At 41.2% G+C, this 24,151-nt stretch overlaps 1 protein-coding gene across 1 annotated transcript in view; it reads right to left on the bottom strand.

Annotated features, from left to right (window-relative positions):
- The window catches only part of nbas (NBAS subunit of NRZ tethering complex), a 160,461-nt gene that overhangs the window by 35,827 nt on the left and 100,483 nt on the right, over positions 1-24,151 (bottom strand). The window contains exons 44-49 of the mRNA XM_067573103.1: positions 21,338-21,588; positions 16,000-16,340; positions 14,036-14,248; positions 8,829-9,031; positions 5,871-5,960; positions 5,112-5,289 (exon numbers count right to left, since the gene is read on the bottom strand). Coding sequence (XP_067429204.1) covers positions 5,112-5,289; positions 5,871-5,960; positions 8,829-9,031; positions 14,036-14,248; positions 16,000-16,340; positions 21,338-21,588 — 1,276 coding nt within the window. The remainder of the gene's footprint in view (positions 1-5,111; positions 5,290-5,870; positions 5,961-8,828; positions 9,032-14,035; positions 14,249-15,999; positions 16,341-21,337; positions 21,589-24,151) is intronic.

Genomic DNA, 24,151 nt, shown 5'->3' with positions numbered 1-24,151 from the left:
CATTGTGGTGTTTATGTGTGTGTGTGTGTGTGTGTTGTTTAAGGCTGATGTGGGCCTTAACGTCAGCACTGCCATGGGATTTAGCACAGTAATTACTATTTCCTCATGACAAAATCAAGGCCATGGCAAGAACGAATCATAAGCATTTATACACATGCAGTATAAGCACACATATTGGACATTTGTCTGTGAAGCGCCATAAACAAATAACCCAAAGTATATTGTTGTTGGTGGCATAAAGGCCAAATGCACAATATACACACTGAGAAATGCACACAGACAGAACGACCCTCCAATCTTGGCAGAGGTGACATTTGGACGCCCTGCTGTTATGACTAATCATTCATGATGAAGTCACAAAATCTATCCCTGGCTTCACCTCTCACACCCATTTGAATTGAGCTCATTAATACCTCCCTTTTTAGGTGTGTGTGTTTGTGTTTGTGTGTGTGTGTGTGTGCTTGTGACTGAGTGTGTTGGGATGCTAAAGGTGAAAGGAAGCATGATGTATTGGAATGGTAAGCAGCCTCTTCTCTCTTTCTGTTTCAATAGCATCTTTGAATCTTTCTCTTTTTATGTCTCCAATCCATCATTATTGTCCCTACTATCTCTCCCTCTCCTCTCTCTAATTCTCTGTTTCCCTCTGATCCATCATCACTGGGTGTGTGTGAGGCAGCAGCTGTGAATCATGCAGTGGCCTTTCCACTGACATGGCCCTGCCTGACCCAGTCTGGATACCACTGGACTAAACAGCATCCATCATACTAGTGTTTGTCTAGTCCTATCATAGGTCTGCATGCTTAAATGCATGTGTGTTTGTCTGTCTGGATATATGATAGAGAAATTCCAAAATACTGTATATGGAAACATGCAGGAGGAGGCTTGGACAGCCCATGTGACTACTACAACAATTTTCAGATCCTAACAGACTGTGAGGATCTGAGGATTTTTTTGATATACTGTGTGCACACAAGGCAATGAGGCAAGGATGGAGGATTACACAGTAAGTGAATCAGATATGTTGGAATACACAATGCAGCCTTGAAACACACACACAGCCAGGTTATCAGGAGACAGGAGAATGAAAAGAAAGCTGCAGAGCCAGTAGACTTTCAGCTACACTGTACTCTGAATTCAAATTTGGTTCGGAAATTTGGCCAGGGGGCTTTGTGAGCTGGTGGATATTATTTTGGATCTTTTATTTTGGTGAAATTTAAAGCGAAAGTTCTGATTTTTTGACATAAATTGGTTTGACTTTAATTCAGGCCGCGAGCCCCAAGGTCAGAGATCTGAGAGCCTGTTGGCAGGTTATCAGACAAAAACCCAGGAACAGCTAGCATTTCTAGTGTATTATTTACATACAGTACTAACTGCAAAAGCTGTGGCCTATTAGACAAAGTTATAGATAGAAACTCCTTATTTTAAGATTGGGTGGTATCAATCTTCTCATCGAACTCTCGGCAAATAAGCGTATTTCCTAAAATGTCAAACCATTCCTGCGTCTGAACAGAAACACGAGTGAGGTCAGAGAGGAATTTTAAAAAATCTAATAAAAAAATCATTGTTTTATTTTGTTATGGTGGTTGAAATATTGTGTTTTTGGCTTGAAGTGTTTTTTTCCATTGACCCTATTTGCTGCAGTTCATTTTGGTCTGACAGGCTGCCAACTGCCTGGAAGGTCTCCAACCAAAGGAATAACAGCCTGAACTAATATTAATAAGTCCTTGTATCAAAAAAAATATCTGTTTTCTCTAGAAACTATATCTTTCCTGTATAGGTTGTAAAAGAATATCATAATTTTCTTTCTGCTTGCCCCGTGTGCCAGAAAGTCATGGTCAGGTGAGGTCACTTTGGCAGGGCAGATGAATTCAGTCACAATAATAATGGCAAAATGTCACAGCTGACCAACATCACCCTGACATTATGCTTTGTATCTGTAACATTACTATTTTCCTCCCAATAAGTCTTAATAGTATTTAATAGTCTGCATTTTCCAAACCCACAACTAATTATTGGCTTTTTAGTCTCCTTGTTGCATTTTAAATAGGACCCACATCTCTACATAAATCAAACTGTTTCAACAGGGAAAAACGGGCAGACATAATGCAAGTCTAGCATAATGGCTGTAATTTATCAGTGACAATTAACCAAGCCGAGTTGTTGCATGATAAAAGGCACAAATGACGGCAATTTTGATCCTGAATAATCAAAAACTAATCAAAAAAGCCAGCCCGTAGTTTTATCTCCTCTAATATTCTCTCTCTTGATCAATGAACACATTTCTGTTTTATTCTCAGTAGTGGAATAACTCTTTCCAAAATGAAATATAAGTTTCCTTTTTCTTAATTTGAAGCAAACAATTAATGGAAAAAAAAAGACTTTTGAGGTCCATGGGAGCTCTGTGAAATAAGTTTTGCTTTACTCCTTTGATTCATAAATGGCATTTCAGCATTGTTGATACTGAGGAGAAGAGAGAGCCAGAAAGGATCACAAAGAGAGGTGGAGATTTACACTTTGCACATCAGAGATAGGAAGAGATACGGACAGAGAGAAAGCGAAGAGTGAGGATAGAGAGGAGAGATTCATTCCTTAGATCAAAGGAACGTTAGCTTAGCCTGGTTATTTGGTTACATCTCATGTCTGAATTAAGAGGTATATAGTGTCTGTCTGTGCATGTGTGTGCTTGTATGTATATGTCTGTCTAAAGTCATTGAAAGTTCTGTACATTTGTGTGTATAGCTGTGTGTGCGTGTGCGAGCACATATAGCTATTTCGCAGCTGCCTTTGATCGCAGACGACAGTACTAATCAGGCGCCTTTGTCAGAACAGCAAACAGACAGCGGCAGAAAGGAAAGATGAGAGATGCTCCAACTTAAACATACTACTGCTATCAGTTTCACTCACAAACTGTGGCTCGACAGCCTGGTTGTCATGGAAATCACAGCAGGCAGTCCGTTTGTGTGTGAGTAAGTGAGTGTGCATACGTATGTGTGTACTACACAGGAGGGCTGCAGTAAAATATGGATACAGTGGCTTTGTGTGTGCGTCTCTGGTAGCCTGTGGGACACAGAAGGGAGTTGCTGATTAGTTGAGGGACTGAGGGGACAGAGAGGGAACAATACCAACTCCTTTCCTTCCCTCTTTCCCCCTGTCGCTTCTGTCAGCGGTGTTCTCCGAGCGCACCACTTCCCTTTCCTCCTCTTCCTCTACTATCTCCTCTCATTCTGGCTGTACGCCAGCACGATGAGGTCAGAGAGGGGCACTACCAGGTCTCTGGCACGGCCTCGGGGCATCAACATGCTGCCATTAGTGCCAGCTCTTCTTAGGGGTGATACCAGGCTAGCCAACATGAGTACTGTGCCACTGCTTTCAGCTGGGCAACAGCTAGTGGAGACAATGAAGTGTCACTCCAATTAAGGGGGCAAAATGTAAGAGAAGAGAAAGTGGCACTTCATCCGAAATGAGTCTCGCTCTTACATCGAGACTTCTTTTACAAGATTAATTAACTGATCCCTTGGATGCACACTCCCTTAAGACTGCACATGTGCGCCTGCCTGTGTGAGTGTGATTCGTCAGAGCCTGCCAAATGTCGGGAGTGCACCCAATTAGTTAAAGAGTCTGGGCCCACACACCTATCTACCTGCACTGACAATGGCCCACGGCTGTGCGCATACATTTACACATTAATTAACCAGCACAGGCCAATAATTAGTCAGGAAACTTAATGACTAGCCACTCAATAGTAGGTTACACCAGGGACGGAGGAGGCCCGCATGTGCAAACATATACATATGCAAACAACCAGCAAACACAGATACTATACATCCACAGTATTACATACTGCTGCAAATATACAAAGGATTAAGAAATGCTCACAAGCATTTATGTGCCTTATTACATTGTATGTGTTGCAAATGTTGGTTTTAAATTTACATTAACTAACCAACCAATACATTTATCTCTATTAGTAAGACTAAAGGAGCCAGAATCTTCATTGGCAAGACATTTTCTGTTGCGAAAAACCCACTAAAGCACAGTTCAAATTACTTCTGAGGACCTGCTTCCACAGATTCAATTTAAGGTAATGATGATCTCTTTAAACAAATGATTCACTCTCATTTGTAGCTGGTATATTCTTAAGTGAGTTATCTTAAAATGGGCCTGTACCCCAACCACAGCCTTATGTGTTTTTGCCACTGCAATCCTCTTGATTTTGTATAAGCTCTATTATTTTCCTTTTGTCAAGCATAACTGCGCATTTGAAAATTTTAACATTCTAGAATAGTAAACACTGGACTGCATTATATACAGTGAGACCAGTTTCTGTAAGCATCAAGTTTCAGAACACATATTCATGCTCATATTCTGATGCACAGCTGCCATTTTCAATCAGATTTTGTTAGATCACATTTTTGTTCACTCTTTATAGGTTCTATGAATGTATTTTTGCAGTGAGGTCTCAACTGTTATGGAATACCTTTAGAAATGTTTTTTTTAAACAATCATTGAAAGACATGAGTGAATTACATCCTGAGATTTAACATTTATTTCCTCCTATAAAGATTTAAATAAAGAGCAACATCATTTTATCTGACTAACTTCTGGCTTATGAAACACATGCTAGTAATTCATGGAATACATTTAAATCAGTAAAGAGCTCCTTCCTCCTATTTATCCCTGTGACCAGCAGTAAAATTATCTTTTTACAGCCCAAGTCCATAATGTTACATGACGGGAAGGCACATGTCAACATTCATATGTTTCATGGCAGGATGATTGAGTTATTTATCTACCCCCATCATGTCTTCACAACCCCATTTCTTCTCCTTCCACTTATCTCATCTCTCCGCCCATCAATTCCCCGTGCCTTTTCAAAATTTATGACCCTCTATTTGATGTTATGACCTTGAAGAAAAGAAAAGGAAAGAAAAAAAATCCAGACATCTGTAGCCTCCTTCAGATCAAGTACCAGGGCTCCGTTTTAAAGTACTTGAGATTAAAGTTCTTCCTCAAGTAATGTATACTTAACATCTCTAAAATTCACGCTATGTTAGTAAGGGACTTATGAGTCATACGTGTATGTATGCGGGACAGGTATCTGTGCACGTTACCTCTCTGTCTTTGAGAACAGCCTGAGTTCTGTAGAGCAGCAGAAGACGAACATCACTGTCCCGGAGGCTGAAGTTACTCTCCAGGATCTGCAGCACGTCGATCCGAGGCCGCACAGGTAGCGACGCGTCACCGCAGAACGGACGCAGCCACGCCAGCAGGTCATCTGAAGTCACCATGCTGTGAGAAGAGGAGGGTGAGAACAACAGCGGTCAGATAGCAGGAGTGAGGCAGAGATGAGGTGACAGAGATAGAGAGAGTAGGTGTTGAAGTTTTTGGTTTTCTTTTCAATTTTTTTGCTGTATTTGTGTATAAAAAAATTTTGATTATTTTTATTTGTTTGGCTAATGGTCACAAAGAGCAGGCTTGGGTAAAACCAGTTCTGTCAAAATGCTGTCATCTCAAAAAAAGCTAGCAGGCAGTTTGGCAGGTGATTCTTGTTGATTTAACTACCTAACATTTTTCTGGCATTAGACACCCTGCACGTATTAATTTCAGACTTTTAATAGAGCTGAAAAGAGGCAGAGTGTAAAGAGAGAGTGACAGAAGTGGAGAAACATCTTTGAAGCTTGTTTGATTTATGTATGACTCAAAAAAATAACACTATTTTAGTTTATGTACACATGCTTGTGAATTATTTGATTCACAAGCATTTCATCTGATCCTCTGCTCTATGAGAAGAGTAAGTCTCTACAAATACAGTATATGTTAATATCCATGTGGTTTGTGTGTTTGTGTGTGAGTGGACGTACGTAACCTACCCACTCTGCACACTGTTGTGCACGGCGGTCACCATGGCCTCCAAGACCCTGAGGGGTTGTGGGTAATTTGTCAGGGTGTCTGGGTCTCCACTGAAAAACAAACCACATCACCACAATCATCTTACATAATGCGCTAATTAAGATAAGATTTTCAAATTACCACAATGTCGAGGGACAACTGGTGAGAGAAAAAAAAGGAAATCAAAGGCTTTCTTCTCAGGGACAGTGTTAGTTAAAAACGTGTCTGGCAGCGATTAAAATGTTTGAAGCAAAGGCAGCTTTGTAAAAATGAACTATCATGAAATTATTTTCAGTCCTAGAGAAACGAAGCAACAGAAAAACATTTAAAAACTGTCTCCAACAGTACAAGTTCACAGGCTCCAGGGACGATGCTGGAGAAATTCACCAGAATATATATTAATTTAATCATTTAACATTGATAAAAGAGGTTTCTCTTTTCAAATGAGGTGTCAGTGATAATGGCACAGAATAATACTGTAGGTGCGCTTAAAAGGGTGTTTAAAATTTGTGATCTTTCTGCAGCGTCATTTTAGTGTATTTCCCAGTGTGGCTGTGGGTAATGCTGCAGAGAGTGTGTGTACTGTAGTGCATGTTGCAAGAGGAAGGCCATTCTTCACAAAGAGAGAAAGGGGAAAAAAAGGGTGATTTCCCCTGACTCAACTCCACTTTGCTGCTGCTGGGCTCGTGTGCATTCACATACACACACACACACACAAACACGCAAGCCCTTACATACACGACACACACACACACATGCATACAACATACAAATGATCTGGCGAAAGGTGAAAAGACGACGCAGCATTTTCTTTATTGCGTTTTACCACTTACATTTTCTCTTCAAAGCTCATAACACAACAACACACAAACACAGAATAGTTATGACAGATACAAAAGATGGCCATTAGTGAGAGGCTCAGGTATGCCTGCTGCATCAGACTGAAGGCTTCAAGAAAACCAAAAACAAGACCGGCTCATTCATCCCTGCCAAACACAATGCTTCAGGAAGCCCCTGCAACAACGGACACACACACACACACACACACACACACACACACACACACACACACACAGATACTCATGCTTGAATGCATAAGGGGATATTCATATGCAAGAACACTGAGTGACACATTCAAGGGAAAGAAAACCTCCAGTGAATACATAAGGCTGCACCCAACACACAGAACACACACACACACACACACAGAAACAGACTGAGTGTGTGTGTGTGTGTATTAGTGTGGGAGCACAGTGAGATCTGGAGGGGAACAGCTGTATCAGGCTGCATTAATTATAAGGAGATAATGAATCAGAGAAAGGGGAAGAGTGTGCGCATGTAGAAAAAGTGTGTGTATTGAGTGAGTGTGTGTGTGTGTTCATCGGGGATAGTGTCCACATGTCTACTTAACTACAAATGTGTTAGTGTCTGTGCATGTGCATAAGCATTTTCTGGTGTGTGAGTGTGTGTGTGTGTGTGTGTGTGCAAATGCAGGTGCCATCTATCTGCACCATGCGCCATTGAGCAGCCATAAAGAAGCAGGAAATGAGGCAGGAATATAATCAAGGCGATTGGCATTCATTTATCAAGCCAATCAGATGGCCTGGTGATATCTACCCCTGTTAGTAAAACCTGGCTCATTGGTCTGTCAGTATCACTTCACAAGGTTCTTCAACAAAAGGACAAACATAAAAAACTGTGCATGTTAAATGAAAGAAACTTGCTATCATGGGTTTCGTTTTCTTTTTTTTTAAGCAACATCAATAATCAAATTCGAAAAACATCCAAATTTTGGTTTGTGGATATTAAGCTGTGTAATATTCGAGCATTTTCGAAGGCCCTAAATTCCAGCAGCTCTGCAGAAATGTCGGAGTGAATCATCTCTCACTTCGTTTTGAATGCAGGGAGCAGGAAGACACCAATAAAATGCTGTGAGCTCAACTCCCACAGGCAGCCACTGTAGATTCAATTCAGCACTTCAGGCATTTGTTTTGACAGTGTTTTTCCCACCAACATGCTGAGCCCAAAGTGGCCACACATACAGTAAATTTTCCGATAACAACCAACAGAGATCAGTAGGTGGTGTGTACAGGAGGTGTCCTTCAATATTTCAGAATATGCATGATGATGTAGCCCGCTTTGAGGTGGATATAGATACCCGCCTTCTCTTAATCTCACTTGTTGTAAAGATACATATATTTTTACATACATATGTATGGAATGTGACCAGACAGGTATGGAGGCGATACATGTGGATGATAATGTTGTTTGACAAGGTACAACCGAGTATGTAAAAGAGATTAAAATAAGCAAAAGAGGAATTACATGTACCAATCTGACGACTTGATTTTCCTCCTGCCTTCGTTAGGTTTGCCACAGTGGGTGATGTTTTTGGTGGCACACAGTGCACGGGCCTCCAACAGTGTAATTTTCTCGGTGCTGTCCTATTATTAACTGATTTCTGAAAAACTGACAGGGATAAACTTTAAAGCTTTCTGACCCCTAAAACAGGGGGAGGAGTTGTGATTTCAGCAAGAATATCGTGAAGAATTAGGTAGCTATTAGAAAATACAATTGTAGTGGTTTGGTAGTACTCTGGGTTAAGCTTAAACCAGCTTCTCTATATAGGCAAGTGGATAAAGGAAATTATGTTCTACGACTTATTTTTATTTAACCAAGGCCATCTAGACTTAGAAGTTAAATTACTGTCATAGACCTGCAATCTGTTTTATACTTAATAGTTGACACTAGTACTGTATTTAGCAGTGTTCTGTGAGAAATTACAGTGTAAAGTTTCTCAATAGGAACATTTTGCACATGGGTATTGTGCATGTGTATTGACAAAGATCACCTTTGAGTTTGTGCTGTTTATTGAATTTGTGTTTCCTACAGCTCATGTTACGGAGACACAGAGCGAACAGAGGGAGAGAGACAAATACCTGAGTGCGGCCACAACTCTCTCTACTGCATCATGGAGCACACTTTTGACAGACATGTCCAGGGATCCCACGGCCAAGCGCAGAAGCTCTTCAATGCGCTCCAGAGGCTGCCCATCAGTTGCCATGGTGACTGCCAGCTCGTGTACTTTTGACCTCTCGGATCGGGACAAATCATATAGTTGACTGTAAGCCTGCAGCTGTTCCTGGAATAAAGAAACAAAACAAGAGTGATGGTGTATGGTAGAGCCAACATATTTTACCAGACAGGGAAAATATTACAGGAAAAAAAGACAGTGAGCAACAGAAAGAAAAGTACAAGACTAATCAACACTATACAAGTTCACAACCTTAATCAAAAATTCTAAAATGTCTTGAAAAGACAGATAGTGACAAATAAATAATAATGCAAGATAGTAGAGGAAAGAGTCTCCAAAAGACAAAAGACAGAAAAAATGCACTAGATTTCAGTGACAGAAATCAAAGAAAAGATAAAGTGAGTGAAAGGAGTGCACCGGAAAGTGAGATTAAGGAGATAAGTGTGGTGTGGGAAGTAAAACATTTTAGCTAGTTAAGTTTGTTGTTGGGTGCTACGCTCTCTACAGGTATTAACCCAGAGGGTGGCTCTGGCCTTAACCTGCTTGTCCTTTGTACTGTCCTGCTCTTCTTTCCTTGTTTTTACTCAATCCTACAAACATGCAGTAGTCTGGCAACTTTTAGAAAAACAGAACCCTTCAGTCCTCAAAAATTACAGACCAATCTCCAAACTCCCTTTTCTTTCTAAAATCCTTGAAAAAGTAATTTTTAAAAAACTCCCACCTGGCTCATAACTGCATTTTTGAAAAATTCCAATCTGGCTTCAGAGCTCTTCACAGTACTGAATCTGCATTACTGAGAATAAATAATAACCTCCTTCTAGCTGCTAACTCAGGTAAATACTCTGTCCTATTGCTCCTAGACCTAGGTCACATTATTCAAAAACACAACATTTCTTTTCACTGTTATGCAGATGATACACAGATCTACTTCCCCCAAGAGCCTAATAACTACAAGAAGTAGTTATTTTATTTGGACCACAGCATTTGACCATCATTATTTCTCCTGATTTTGGCCTATTTGCTCCCTCTGTTAAATCACATGCAGTCATTTTCAACTCAGAATAGAAGTTTGACAAACAAGTCACTCAGGTTGTAAAATTAAGCTTCATATAGCTCCGTATCATCTCCAAACTCAGATCGATTCTCTGTACCTCTGTCTTGTTTATCCTGTCTCCAACTAGTTCAAAATTCAGCAGCGAGAGTTTTGACAAGGTCAAAAAGAAGGAGCATATTACTCTCATTCTTGTCTCCCTACACTGGCTGCCTGTTAGCTACAGAATTGATTTTAAAATCCTGGTGTTTGTTTACAAGGTGTTAAACAGCTTTGCCCCCTCTTACATTACAGAACTCCTGTCCCCATATCACACTGTCAGAGAACTGAGATCGTCTGATCAAAGACTTCTGTCTGTCCTGAGATCCAGGACAAAGTGTTATGGGTACAGGGCTTTTTTTCCCTTCTTTTGTTTTTGTCTTCCTCTCTGTGTGCTGTGAAGCACTTTGGATCAACTGTGTTGTGTGTAAAGTGCTATATAAATAAAGTTGATTTGATTTGATTTGATTTGATTTTTCTCCTTTCCAATAAAAAGGCTGAGAATCTCACCCTGGAAAAAGTCAGAAATGGTATCTGGTCTGGTGTATGTGTGTTTGTGTTAGTGCCTGTGAATTATCAGGATTTAGGATGAGGAACTTGAACAACGGTAACATCTGTATGTTTCTATCAGTAATGCTTCGTTAGTTGGGAGTATTGATTTTTAGTATTTATCCTGGGTAATTTATTGTACAACCACTTTTTTTTCTAGGTATTTAAGAGATGCATGAAGTGTAATACAGTTAAATTATGTGGTACTGTACAACAGCAGCATTGTGTGTCCATGGCAAATTTCCCTCTGGGACAATTAAGGCTTATCTTATCTTATCTTAACATAGAATCTACTACTATCTTAATCTAATTATTTGCAATTTTCTTTGTACACCAAAATGATCTCATCTTAAATTTCCACAACTCATAGTGGTTGTTCTTCATCCATTAACGGAATTGTCAACTTGGTCCAAACATTTTCCCAAGGTAGGGTACGTTGAAACTAAATGTTACTGCACCAACAGAAGAATATACTAGTTGACACTAGTGGTGATGAAAGCTGCCAAGAGGCTTGAGATAAAGGTCTTCCAAGACTGGTTGACAGAGGCAACTCCAGAGTAAATGGAGAAATAGCAATGGGCAAAAAAAGTCTGAATCTACTGACAGAATGAAAACCTGGGGGTGTGAAATGTTTCAAAGAAACTAGATGCACAATACTGCTAGTGATGCAAGGTTTTGAAGAACAGCTGTTGTACAGGTGCTGTATCATGTACCACTTTGGTTTCTTGGAAAAGAAAAAACACATTTGACATGTAAATGGCAATTAGTGTCGCCATGGTCACAATGGCTGGGCGGATTCACCCTGAAATGTAATTTTGTCTGGCTATTATGTCACATGGACATGAAAAACAGTGACCCTGGGTCTGGAAACCGGCTATTTACCCTCTCTCAGATATCAATCAATCAATCAATCAATTTTTATTTATATAGCGCCAAATCACAACAAAAGTCATCTCAGGGCACTTTTCACATAGAGCAGGTCAAGACTGTACTCTTTAATTTACAGAGATCTAACAATATATATATGTGGGGCCTGTGAATTTGGTAAACCAGTCTACATTATCTTTTTCAGATCTGGAAAATGCTTACAGTATAAACTTTGAACCCAAGGTATGCTGTGGGAGGTTCTGGGAGGGTATGGGGTGCTTTCCTTAATTCCCTATACACTTCGTGCAAGACATTAACATTCCTGGCATTAAGTCAAGCACAATCAGCGTTGGCAATGGACGCCGACAAGGGTGCCCCTTGTCACCTCTCATGTTTGCAATATTCATAGACAGGAAATTCAGGCCAGGATATTGATATTCATATGATGTATGATATTCCTGATATGATATTCATGATTTATGGCTATTATATATTCCAGATATATGATGTTCATCTTATATTCATAGTTAGAATATCAAGGAAGAGTGTCTATTTGGTAACATTTGGGTGGAATCACTGCTTTTTGTGGATGATAATGATTCTTTTGGCTTAATTTTGATCTCTGATATGCACTGCAGCAGTCTGCAGCAGGGTGTCACACAGTCTGCTTGCCAAGTTTGAGACCATGGTTGCCTCTCAGTAAAATGTACATCTTTCAGTATAGGTATGAGGGGAAGTACCTGCCGTAAGATGAAGAGCAAAGGTATCTTTGGGTGTTATTCATGAGTGATCAAGAGTTTGAGCACCAGTTAGGGGCAATGGATGTGGTGACGACAGAGCTGAGCTACAAAACTAGGCTCTCAGTTTCTCTGGTCCAATCCTCACCTACAGTATGGTCACAAGTTTAGGATAATGAAAGAGAAATCAAGGATACAAGTGGGAGATATGAGGCTTTTCTGCAGGGTAGCTGGTTTCACTGAAAGTAGCTAGTTGAGGTTGTTTGGGATTCCATTTGGCTGCTTCCTTTTACAGGTGTTGTGGGCATGAGAGACCAGGAGGAAAGTCTGGGGCAGATCCAGGGCTACTCTTACCAGCCAAGGGACTTGAAAATCAATCGATGGAAGGATAGATGGATAGATATGCAGTACATTCTGGTACAATAAGATACTGGAATAAAACCACAAATTCTTGTTTAGAAGTAGCAATAGTGGTAATTTTGCCTGCTGTTTGACTTGGAAGCATATAATCATCGTTGGAATGATTTTCATAATCAGTATGAAAATCATACACAGTATTTGATTCATTGTACCCAAGGAATATGAGAAGGTTTTACTCCAGAAATATAGATTCATATACACATTTGTCCACAGCAAAACAAACTGTCATTATCTTTTCAAGAGATATTTTATGGAGCCAGGATTTCTTCACTGTACCATATACAATATCTGTAATGTGTAATTTGCTGTCCTCATCACAGGTCAAGGCGCCTGTGGTGTCTTCCTCTACAATCCAGTATAATTCCCAGCAGCTGGTCACGTACACTTGATAAATGACCACAGTATAGCCAAACAGAGCCTACAGGGCTCCTTCTATCTATCTTTCTCTACCTATCTGCCCTTTCCTGGTTCTTATATCCTTTTTATTTATCTCCAAGGATAAAATCGCTTCCTGCACCAGTGGAGGGGAAGTTACATTGTAGAGGTTGCAGTGTATGTGTGTGTATGTGTGTGTGCGCACCTGTGACTTTAGCCTACAGCTATGACTTGTAATGCTTGTATCTTCTTCTCTATTATGGAGCGTATGCGCTTTTAAACGCAGATAAAACAGGGGCTAAACATTATTAACTTGCACAGTGTGGGGGTCAGAAATGACCAGTTTTCATGAGTATCTCATGGTCGCATAGCAACACTCAGCTCGCCAAATCATAATGTCTCTGCCCTCTACCCCTACATTCATTTTGTGCATGCCCGCACACACACACAGCCACAGGGAGGTGACAGCAGGGTAAGTCAGTGTGACTTTGCTTAATGAGATACAGCATGATGTACATACTGTATATACGGCCTTACGGCAGGGCTCATTTGAAACAGCAGCCCATAGATTTACATTAATATACCCTTGACTGGTCCCAGTGAGGCTGGGAAGAGCTTAGTCGAGCAGAACCACCCTGGAAATACACAATTCACACACACACACACACACACACACACACACAGATATAGACATCCCCAGACAAAATACATACACACACAATCTGTATGTCAAAATAAAGGTGACCTCATAAACAGGCAAGAGACTGGGATGTGAGAGTGATCAAGTGTATGTTTGTGTGTGTGTGCACATGTGTGCGTGTTTGTGTGTCTTGAATAGTTGTGAATAAGTCAGTAAATATAAAGACTTTGGTTGATTGGCTGATTGGTCAATTTGCCTGTTAATTAACATGGACAAAGATACCAAAATTAACCATGTGCTCCATGTAGATGATTACTAGTCTAACTCTACAGTATAATGAACTTTTTAGTGATCATTTACCACACATGTACAAAAAGTAGTACCTCTCACTCTCAAAAATAAAATGGATTAAAAGGCTGGCAGATGGGGTCTACCTGCTGGCTGTCTTTGAGTGACAGAATGAAGGCATGGCTCAGAGTGTCCAGGTGGGCTTGTGATTGTTGCAGGTGTGCTAGAGCCTCATCAAAAGTCATCCCTGCTGGGTCCGTCCCTTCACCATCACCTCCTCTCTTCCTGCTCTTCTCACCCAGCTGGCGCAGGGCTTTGGTGGCTCGCTTTATCACCTCCGACCTCGCCTGGATGCTCAGCTGGAGATAGAATAGAGAGGATGGAGGGAATAGAAGGAGGTGGAGGAAAGGGATGAGGAAAGTACATTCGGGAGGGGGTGGGGTCGAATTGAGCAAAGAAAGGGAAAGAGAAGTGCACAGGTTATGTAAATTAATTTCAAACTTCACATGTTAAAGAGAGACAATCCATCTGCACCAAAATACCATCAGGAACTTGAGGAGCATGTGTGTGAGTGAGTAAGTGAGAGAGATCATAGCTGCCAGCCTGGTACAATTGATTCTATTCAGTGAGAGCAGGTTCACCAGTCATTCATGGGGAAAAGAGAAGGCCTTTGGCTGTAGGAGGTTTAACTCACTTGCATGAAAGCACACAGGCAGTGAAAAGCACCACACACATACACACACACACATTCACACCAAGGATACACTTAAGAATCACCCAACTTCACACTTCCAGCTACCTCAACCACATTCTCAGACACAGTTACTCTAAGTTCTGCATTTGCTAGACATCTTCACTCAGACTGTCAGCACTTTTCTCCGCCAGAACAGGATGATCACTCAAATGGAGTTTCCTGACAAACCTGTACAATGTCTTCCATAGGTAAGTGTGTACATGCATTTTGTGCGTGAGTGTGTACATACTGTATGCATCTTATAGAGCCAGATATATGAGGGCATTCACAGCCAACATCAGTCAAAGCCTTGGGCAAGGTTTGAAAATAAGCTGGAGGTTGAGCAAGGGAGGATGATCTGAAGATCAATACTTCAGAGGGGGGAAAATGCCAACACACTCCGTTTCCCTTCAAAATATACGTCTAGTAGAAGGTAAGATAAGTCCCAGCCATCCATCTCACCCGTTGGCATTGTGGGAGATGGATGTGGGGGGCAATGGGGGCGTGAAAGGCCCGACAGTGAGAAGGGTCAAGGTTTTCCCTGTGAGGATTCAAAAACGATAGAGAAAGAGAAAGAGGGCAGAGGGAGCTGACAGCGGGTTTCTGAGAGGTAATCTGCATGTTAAAAAGCACAGTGGGAAAACAGTGCCTGCCGGGAATTGGAGTTTAATTGGCTCTGAAGTGGAGAGGTATCAATTAGCGCTCACGGAGTCATAGGAGAAGAGAAGGGGCATAAGACAAAAATGGAAGGTCTGGCGGGGGGTTGGGTGGGGGTGGTAGTGTGCCTGTGTGAAAAAAACAGTGGGCTGCTATTGATAAGGTGCACCGAGGCACTTTAACTCCTCTGCAGGACAATTTTTCAGAGTGCTGTAATTATGTGGCTGACATTTCTTGTGCAATTTTATAATTTCTTTTATAAATCATGACTGGTATGTGCTTTGAGGCGACAGAGTGTGGATGTGGACAGAATAATGTATTTAAAATGAGGAAAAGGGCTTTTGACGTTCCAAAAAATTGAGCCAGGGAAATGAGAGATGGCCGGTCAGACGATGAAGAGTATGGAGTGAAGAATACGACAGTTTGATGTAGTGATTGGAAATCCCCACAATCCTTCCCTTTACACGATATGAATAGTGTCTGGGTGGCTGGCTGGAACCAACTACTGTACCTTCTGTGCCGCAATTACAAATTGTCTGTCTGCCCAACTCCCACTAGTTCCTGTCTGAGACAGCTATAGAGAATAAAGTCTTCTTCACACTGTGTCATACTACTTTTTGCTCTCTCTGTTTCTTTGCTTTTCACTGTGTACAGTAATCTATATTAAAGAGACAGCTAGCTTTCAAGGAAAACTGGGCAATAAGTCCAATTTAGGCTTACATGTTTGGCTGCATCTGCGGAAAAGGTAATGCTATCAAGGAAGTTGATAGCGTCAGCAGGGATCAGCCTGTCCAGGTATTTGGCACAGGTGTCATAGGCATGGAGGTAGTCTTGATCACTCTGTGGAGGTCTTTTTAGCAATTGGGGGTCTCCTTTCCAAAACAGCTTCCTCAGCCATACTGCGTGGACTCCGCTAGGGGAGACTGTTGCCCCTCCACCACCAGGAACAGGAAGACGATTGGCAAGTTTAGAGATGGACAGTACGTTCTGACTGGTCAGAACTGGTTCTAGAGAAGCCAGTGGATCCAGTGATTCATCAGTCAGCTTGCGGTAGTTCAAGCCTGCAAGAGAGAGAGAATAATTTTCTGAAAAAAAATGAATGTAATTACGCATAAAAGCTATTCTGATCACCATTTCTGACATTTAAATTATAACAAATATATTCCTCCAACCTTCTATTTCACCCACCTCTATATAAAAATAATAACAATAATAACATACACTTGCACATATGACATACTGTAGAACTTTGCGCTATTAAATTTATGACATATTGTGGAGTATGACTCACATCTCTCGTGTTTCCAAGTGAAAATATTAAAAAAAAAAAAAAAAAAAACATTGAACTTTTTTCTACTGCTACTCTTAAAAAACAGGAGACATAACATGCACTCTAAAAAATAAAGGCATTTTTAGGCATCATGCATACAGTATTAGCACATATATGTACTTGCCAAGGCAGAATACAACAGCTAAATCTTATGAGTAGCCTCGTATTCAAACAGTATATTCCACACTTCCCTGCACAGAATGTGGCACTTTACATGAGAGGTCTATTTGAAAATGCCTTCTACTATGTATACAGTACATACTGCTCTACTGTTTTTACATATAATATGTGCAACCTATATGGCACTTGCAGGATAATTACAGTGATATGCACAGCATGCTCAATATTCCATTACAAGAGAGATGCACAGAAGCAGCTGCATAGAATAGGCTAAAAGGTTGATATGAACAACAAAGCTTGCGTGTGAAAGTGGTGCTGTCAGTCTGCATGCAAAGGTGTACAATTTGTCTGTGGATCTGTCTGTGTGCATCATATCTCCTACCACTGCAGTACTTTGTGTGTGTGCGTGTGTGTGTGTTTTGTGTGTGAGAGAGAGAGAGTTAGTGGCGTGCTCTTGGTCTCCAGCGCTATCAGACAGACACATTACTGTGGCAACACCACAGCCTGTCTGGGCTTTAAATATTTAACACGGGTCTGCCTGTGGGGAGGGCTCTGTCAACGCTGCTCGGGATTCCTCACACACACACTAACACACACATACGCACACACACACACACACACACACACAGAAAACCCTTATGAGCACACACTCGCACAATACTTTCAGACAGGCCCAGACGGACACTTAACTGCAGATAAGAGTTACATACACTTACACATGTACTCTCTCTCTGTCTGTCTGTCTCTCCCCTGCCTCACCCACTCTACTCTCTGCCTCCATCTCTTCCACACCCAAGCAGCATCTCAGCCTCTTCCTCAGGAGAGCCCACTCAGACAGTCACCTGGTACTGTGTCTGAAATTGTGATGAATACCGGACACACACAACCTCTCTCCACACTGTCTGAATGCTTCTACGAGTGTGTCTTGTGTCTTCTGTTGAGGACTTAATATGAGTCATTTTGAGTGTGTGTGTGTCTTATAGTTGGAGAGTGTTAGTGGAAAGTTGGTGGCCCTGGAGACACAACAGCCGGTGTGTCATTTTTGCTTAACAAGTGTGGAAGTGTGGGTTAGGTTTTAACAGTGTTTGTGTATGTGTATATAAGAGAGAGAGACACACAGAGAGTGTTGGTTTGTAAGTGTCACAAAGTCAGTATATGTGTTAATACAGTAATAATCCATTTGGTGTGGACAGTATGCATGTGCATGTGTGTGAGTGTTAATGCGTAGGTCTGGTAGCGTTAATGTTGCTGCAGCTGTGCAGATGACTGTTAGCTAAACCCCTCCTCCGAACGGGGATTGTCCAATTACAGCTAAGCAAGCAGAACTAAGCACAGCAGGTCTGTCAAGCTTTGGATTTCTCTGCATGATGAAGCACCTTGCATGGGGCTTCATCAAGTTGGGGACCAAGAGTTTGGAAGGTTTTTTTTCCAGCCTTTGTAAAACCAAAAAGACAAGCGCAAAAGTGTAAGGCATGGTTTAAATAGTGTGTTTATCTGCTCTAATGTAATGCACAATTGTTAACATGTCTGGCTAACTAACTTAATTGTAATTAAGCCTTACTTCTTTGACAAAGGAGGATTTCATTAACCAATTAAACAATTTTTTTTTTTTTTTGCAGGGTTTTAAGTTACATTAAAGGACCATTTTGCCTATTTTGAACATTATCTCTAGCTATCTGAATTAGGGATATAGTGTGAAAAATGCCTGCAGTTGTTGTCTGTGTCTCTGGGCCGCAGCTGCAAAATCTGTTGTTCTTCCAGCACCAGTGCCATCGTTTGACATGTACGGTGACGTAGGGGAAAGGAAGAAATACAGGCTATTTCAGCTTCTGCCTCTGGGTAGCCAGGGGGCATGCTCTAGATGCTGTTCAAAAACAAAACTTCTTTGTTCTCTTCGCTTGTATCGCAAACTAGCTATATTTCCCACAGCAAAAATGGCACCCCAAAATATGAGTGCAGAGGATGTTATGGATGAGGATACATTTTACAGTGTTTTGCCTGACTCGAATATTCAGCTGTATTCTTTTAAGCCAGAGTGGGTTTGGTGGTTGGGTGTCAGAAGCTTGCGTGCAATGCATCTGGGTACATGTAGGCACTGCCAGCACAGCTCCGCAAGCGGGAAAACTCAGCTTTCTCGTTCAATATAGCAAACACTGAGTAATTTATTGCTTCAATTGACTACATATACCTTTAACACTTATTGGACAGCCACATAAAAAGTGGTGAAATTTCCCTTTAAGAAAAAGATAAGTTCACAGCAAACACATCCATTGTCTAGTCTTAACCCACTGTGTGAAAGTCGGTCCTGACAGTAACAGAGTATAGGTTCTGTTCTTTTGCTCCTCTGCTGTTTATTGGATTTTTAAAGTTTACACTGCAGCAACGCCAGCCTGCATTACCCCAGAATAGCCCAGCTTGCCTAACACATTAGCTCTCTAAAATGGGGTTCCTCAGCCTTGGCATTGATTCTATAAGTCTCCGGAACTCTTCTGGAGGGATGAACACCATTATTCAAAAAGATATTCCCTCATTTGGTGTTTTGATGATGGTGGTGGAGAGAGCTGCCTCAGTCCAAAATCTCCCGTAGGTGTTCAACTGGGTTGAGATCTGGTGAGTGCGAAGGCCATAGCATATGATTCACATCATTTTCATACTCATCAAACCATTCAGTGACCCCTCGTACGCTATGAATTGTGGCATTGTCATCCTGGTAGAGACCACTCCCATCAGGACAGAAATGTTTCATCATAGGAAGGTGAAGGTGATCACTCAGAACAACTTTGTATTGATTTGCAGTTACTCTTCCCTCTAAGGGGACAAGTGGACCCAAACCATGTCAGCTACATACCCCCAACAGCATAACAGAGCCACCGGATCCCCTCACTGTAGGGGTTAAGCATTCAGGCCTGTACTGGTTTTTCCTTTAATTTGTCACCCGTCTGTATAATACCAGGACTTATTAGCTCTACTATGCAATAGAAGAACAATGTTTCTTTATTTCCACACCATACGCATGGGTCATCATGTGGCGAGGATGTTGCCTTTTTGGCTACAACATGCAGCTTTAGCCTCAGTCTTTTAGCATAGTATCCAGGTGCATATTTAGTCAGCTGGAGGCATTAAAAAATTAACCAGAGATGGTGTTTTTGACCAACTCATGAAGTTAATGTTAGCTTAATTAGTTGGCTGGCTAAAGCTGATAAATCCGCATGTGACAGTCTTCATTTCAACCCGCAAAATGAGAAGCTGCTTTTGTTTATCTCTGTCTGAAGTAAATCAGCCACCATTATCATGGTACTTTGTCATGTGAGAACAGAAAGCTTGAGATGTAGCAATAGGAAAGGTCGGAACTTAGCGAGTAGTCAATTGTAAATATAGTGACATGCCACCGTGATTGTGTATGAGTAAACCGAAATGAAGCAGTGAAAGAGTGAGCTTAAAATAAAGTGCATTTTTCATTAGGCTTATGTGTGTGTATGTGATTTGTGTATGTGTGTGTGTGTGTGTGTGTGTATGTATGTTAAACAGAGACACGTGTCACCGGTAAAAGCTGTGGTGTTATCAGGAGCAGAAGGAGGAAGTGAGGCGTGAAAACGACACCCGGTTGACCTTTACTGAACTTCACAGAGAAGTGACACCACCTCCACATGTACACAACAAACTTTGAGTACTCTAGACTGAGCGCTGAGCCAGTGACACGCTGCAACCTGGCCATAACGTCCTTGGAAAGGGTGGTGCCACAAAAATCTAAGTGGAAACAGCACCTTGCTACGAAGCTGTTTCAAGAGCTAGGTGTGTCAGGTAGATTGACAGCTACATGAAACACAAAGCCGGAGTGCTTCCCTTGTTATTTACAGGAAAATGTGAATAGTTTTGTCTGTTTCAATCCTGCTACTTTTCAATTTTGGAAACTTACATGAGAGCTGGTAGAGAAAAAGAGGAGGACGAAGATCAAAGGACGAGACGAGGTAGAGATAAAAGATAATATGTGTACAACAGAAAGTATGGGGATGTCACCAGAGGTGTTTCATCTTTCATTCAGAGAGAAATATCAGCATTTTTGCCAGTTTTATTCAGCTGTTTAATGTTTTTTTCAGATTCTAATGGACAGCATCAGTGTTTCAGATGCTATCGACTGGCCAAAAGGCATGAGTCTTGAAAATCGGACTTGATTTCTTGACATTAAAGGCTTATGGTTGATTTGCACCAACAATAGAGGTTTTTGCCTTTTACTTCTCAGAAAACAGCATCATTTAGCAAATGAGTGTTACAACCAAATTAATTCCTTTCTTCATGAAATCTCTCCCTTGTGTTGATGATTTTCACAAATAAGGAGAATTACTGACTTTCAAAAGCAAGAACAGTTGACTGTATCATTCAAAAGACTATTAACTGATTACAGTGAAATATGTTTTCAATAGCGCTGTATTCAGTACTGACTTCATCATAATACTGCAAAGCAGGGAGGGGAATTAAGATGCAAACTGGTTACATTTTTGTGCTAAAACAGGCATATTATCCCTGCCTTTGTCCTTCCTTTAAACAACCTTCTAGTTATGCAGCAGTTGTGCCATCTGCATCACAGCGACGGAGAAAAGTTTATCTTACCATTGGCAACAGCTTGAAGCTTCTTGAGTAGTTTGACATGGGAGTCTGGCTTGATGGTAGTGGTAGTGTAAGGCTCACAGCCTGCAGCGTCTAATAAGGTATAGTAGTAGAGCAGGCGGCCCAGGTCTGTTCCCTCCACACTGGGCAGAACATACTTGTTCATGTGGCTGTAAAAGGCCTGAGGGTTACCCTTCAAAGTGCCAAACAGACCAAGGGACTCACTCCGGGATTCAATATCCTTGGTGGAAAGACTGGAGGAGAGGGAGGAAATAAACAGAGAAGACAGGAGAAGAGAATATACATAAGTGTATGTAACTGAATAGTTTTGACAATTTCAAATGGAAAGTAATACTTGATGAAGTTTTCATACCAATAAATACACACAACAATAATCCAGCCAATCCCAAGTTCAAAGCTTTTACATTTGCTGTTGTAAACACCTGCTGTCTGAGATATGTCTTCTCTACGGAAATATCCATTGGTACACAAGGTTTGAAGCACTTGAAGCTTCTGGAATCAGAAACAGCAGTTTGGTTGAAAAAACAAATCGAGATCTAAGTAGTTCACATAGCAGCAGTAGCCACTGTGCCTGAAAAAGATAAGAAAAGACAGAAATACTGACAAAAAACCCCTGAATTTCATGAGCAGGAAATCAAAGGAAGAAGACAACCGGCACCGGAGACAACTTGGTTGCAAAGTAATTTCTGGAAACTGCAGCAGATTACAGCTAAGGATGGTCAGCTCTGACATAAAAAAAGCAAAATGGGGACAAATTGTTAAAAAAAGGGGGAAGGAAGGATGTGATCAGTGTTGTGTTCAGTGAGTGGAAACCTTTTTAGCGATTTGTTCAAGTTGCGCACGAGTTGTTTTCAAAAACACGCCTTGCCACAGAACTAAAAGTCAACAGCAGCAGGTGGTGTGAAGAATGAGAGGACAAATGAAAAGAACACAAGCAAAACACCAGAGAGAGATGGGGAGCGGGGATAAACAAAAACCCTCCGAGAACTGCAAACAAAAGTTAAACAAGGAAAGACACAAAGAATGAAACAGCGAAGGCGAGGTAAAGCTAGTTACTGCTAGTCACTGAGGGGCTTTGAGCAATCTGTGGATGTCTAAGATAGTGTTAGTGTGAGTGCAAGGCTGTTTATCTGTCAGAACGGGACAACATCAAAGAGGAAAATGTTTCCTCTGGGTTCTCCATCAGAGCTAGCTGGGAGGCTTTCACTAATGAAAAAAACATAGTAAGTGGCATTAGTGCAGCTGTGGAAGCAAATGACAATAAGCTCAATAATGTAAATAACACTAATCATCCTCACAACAGGGACTCTAATAAGACTGGAGTCAACAGAACAACTGACTCAAAGTAAAGACTCTCTCAGTCACTTTCCCTCATGTCTCTTACCTAAGTGCACGATCACAGAAGCAGCCTGAGACCCCAATCAAAGTCTTTCAGTATTTAATCACATTAGTTCCAAAGTGACTGAAAGCATCAAGGCAAGAGAACAATGGGCGAGAGAACAATGGCAACTTGTCCAGGTACGACTGTTTGAGGAGTGTTAAGAGTTTTCCTTGACAGGTGCACACAAGGAAACGTCAATGCTCGTACACACGCAAAAAAATATGTGATGCCCGGATTGCGCTCAGCGTTCATGTCAAGCTCTGCTTTAGCTGAGCATCAGCAGTGTGTTACTGTAGTTCTTCAAAGCCGGGTTGTCATTTCCTTTCTGTCTTCCTTCTCGATCCAGTGAAAAAAAAGGTGTTTAGTGCCTCTCTTTGCTCAGGTTGTGAGCACCTCCTCCCTTCTCTCTTCGGCTTTCAGCATCTCTTTGTCCCACTGATGGTTTTATTACTAGTCTACTGCACGCTTGCTGTGCTCCCGCTTGTTTGGTGGCATTTCTCTCTGTACACAACACAGTTTCCCACTCTATCTCTGTTGTGTTCATGTGGATGTAATATCAGGAGCTTCTCATTACAATCTCCTCTTGTTCATTTCAAAAGCCAGAGTGAGGAACCGATTTATTCCTCTGTTCTGTTCTATTCTTCTCTCATCCCTCTATTCTTCCTTTCTTCAAGGGGACTTTTTTCCCCCAATCCTGCATTACCATATTTTGTTAGTTGTCTCTTCCACCATGTCCGAACTAAAATAGGCCGCATATGAAATTCAGAGGCATATTTAATTGCCCTGATAATCAGACAGCCAGAATTAAACACTAGGGGGGCTTTTGCCGAGCAGTGATGATTATTCAGCAAGTCACTGTTGTTTGAATTTATGCAAACTATATTTTTTTATGATCTGTGTGGCTAATTTGTTAACAAATTACTGTCCAGCAAGGGGTTGTGCTGTGCACATGTTTTTGTGCTGTAGAATTCAGTACAGGAAAAGAGCACACTGTAATTGTCTTTTCAAAAGGACAGCGAGAGGCATACAGGTGATTTACTTTTTCATTATGATGCAGTTTGTTTATGTTTCCTGTCACACATTTATACACACTCATATCCAGCTTGCATGAACACTGATTAGTCACACACCATCTGCAGACACTGATGATCAAATTAGCATTATCATTAGCAAAGAGTACAGTTTACAGTACAAGTAACTCAAGCCCACCTACAGAAATACTATACAAAGTCACACTAATTAAAACATACTTTCCTGAGACATAATCTTGAATAAAATACACAGCACAAGTACACATACAAGTACACTGTATATGAATAATTTTATCAATAGCAAAGTAACCAGACTAAGAGTCTACAGCCATGCTAACAGCTTTGTGAAGCTGTAATGGCAGAGCAGTGCTTAGTGGAGCTAAA

This window comes from Thunnus thynnus, chromosome 18, assembly GCF_963924715.1.
Source record: "Thunnus thynnus chromosome 18, fThuThy2.1, whole genome shotgun sequence".
In the NCBI taxonomy this organism is placed as follows: Eukaryota; Metazoa; Chordata; class Actinopteri; order Scombriformes; family Scombridae; genus Thunnus; species Thunnus thynnus.
The sequence above is the reverse complement of the archived record's forward strand: the minus strand, read 5'-3'. Positions and strand labels throughout refer to the sequence as shown.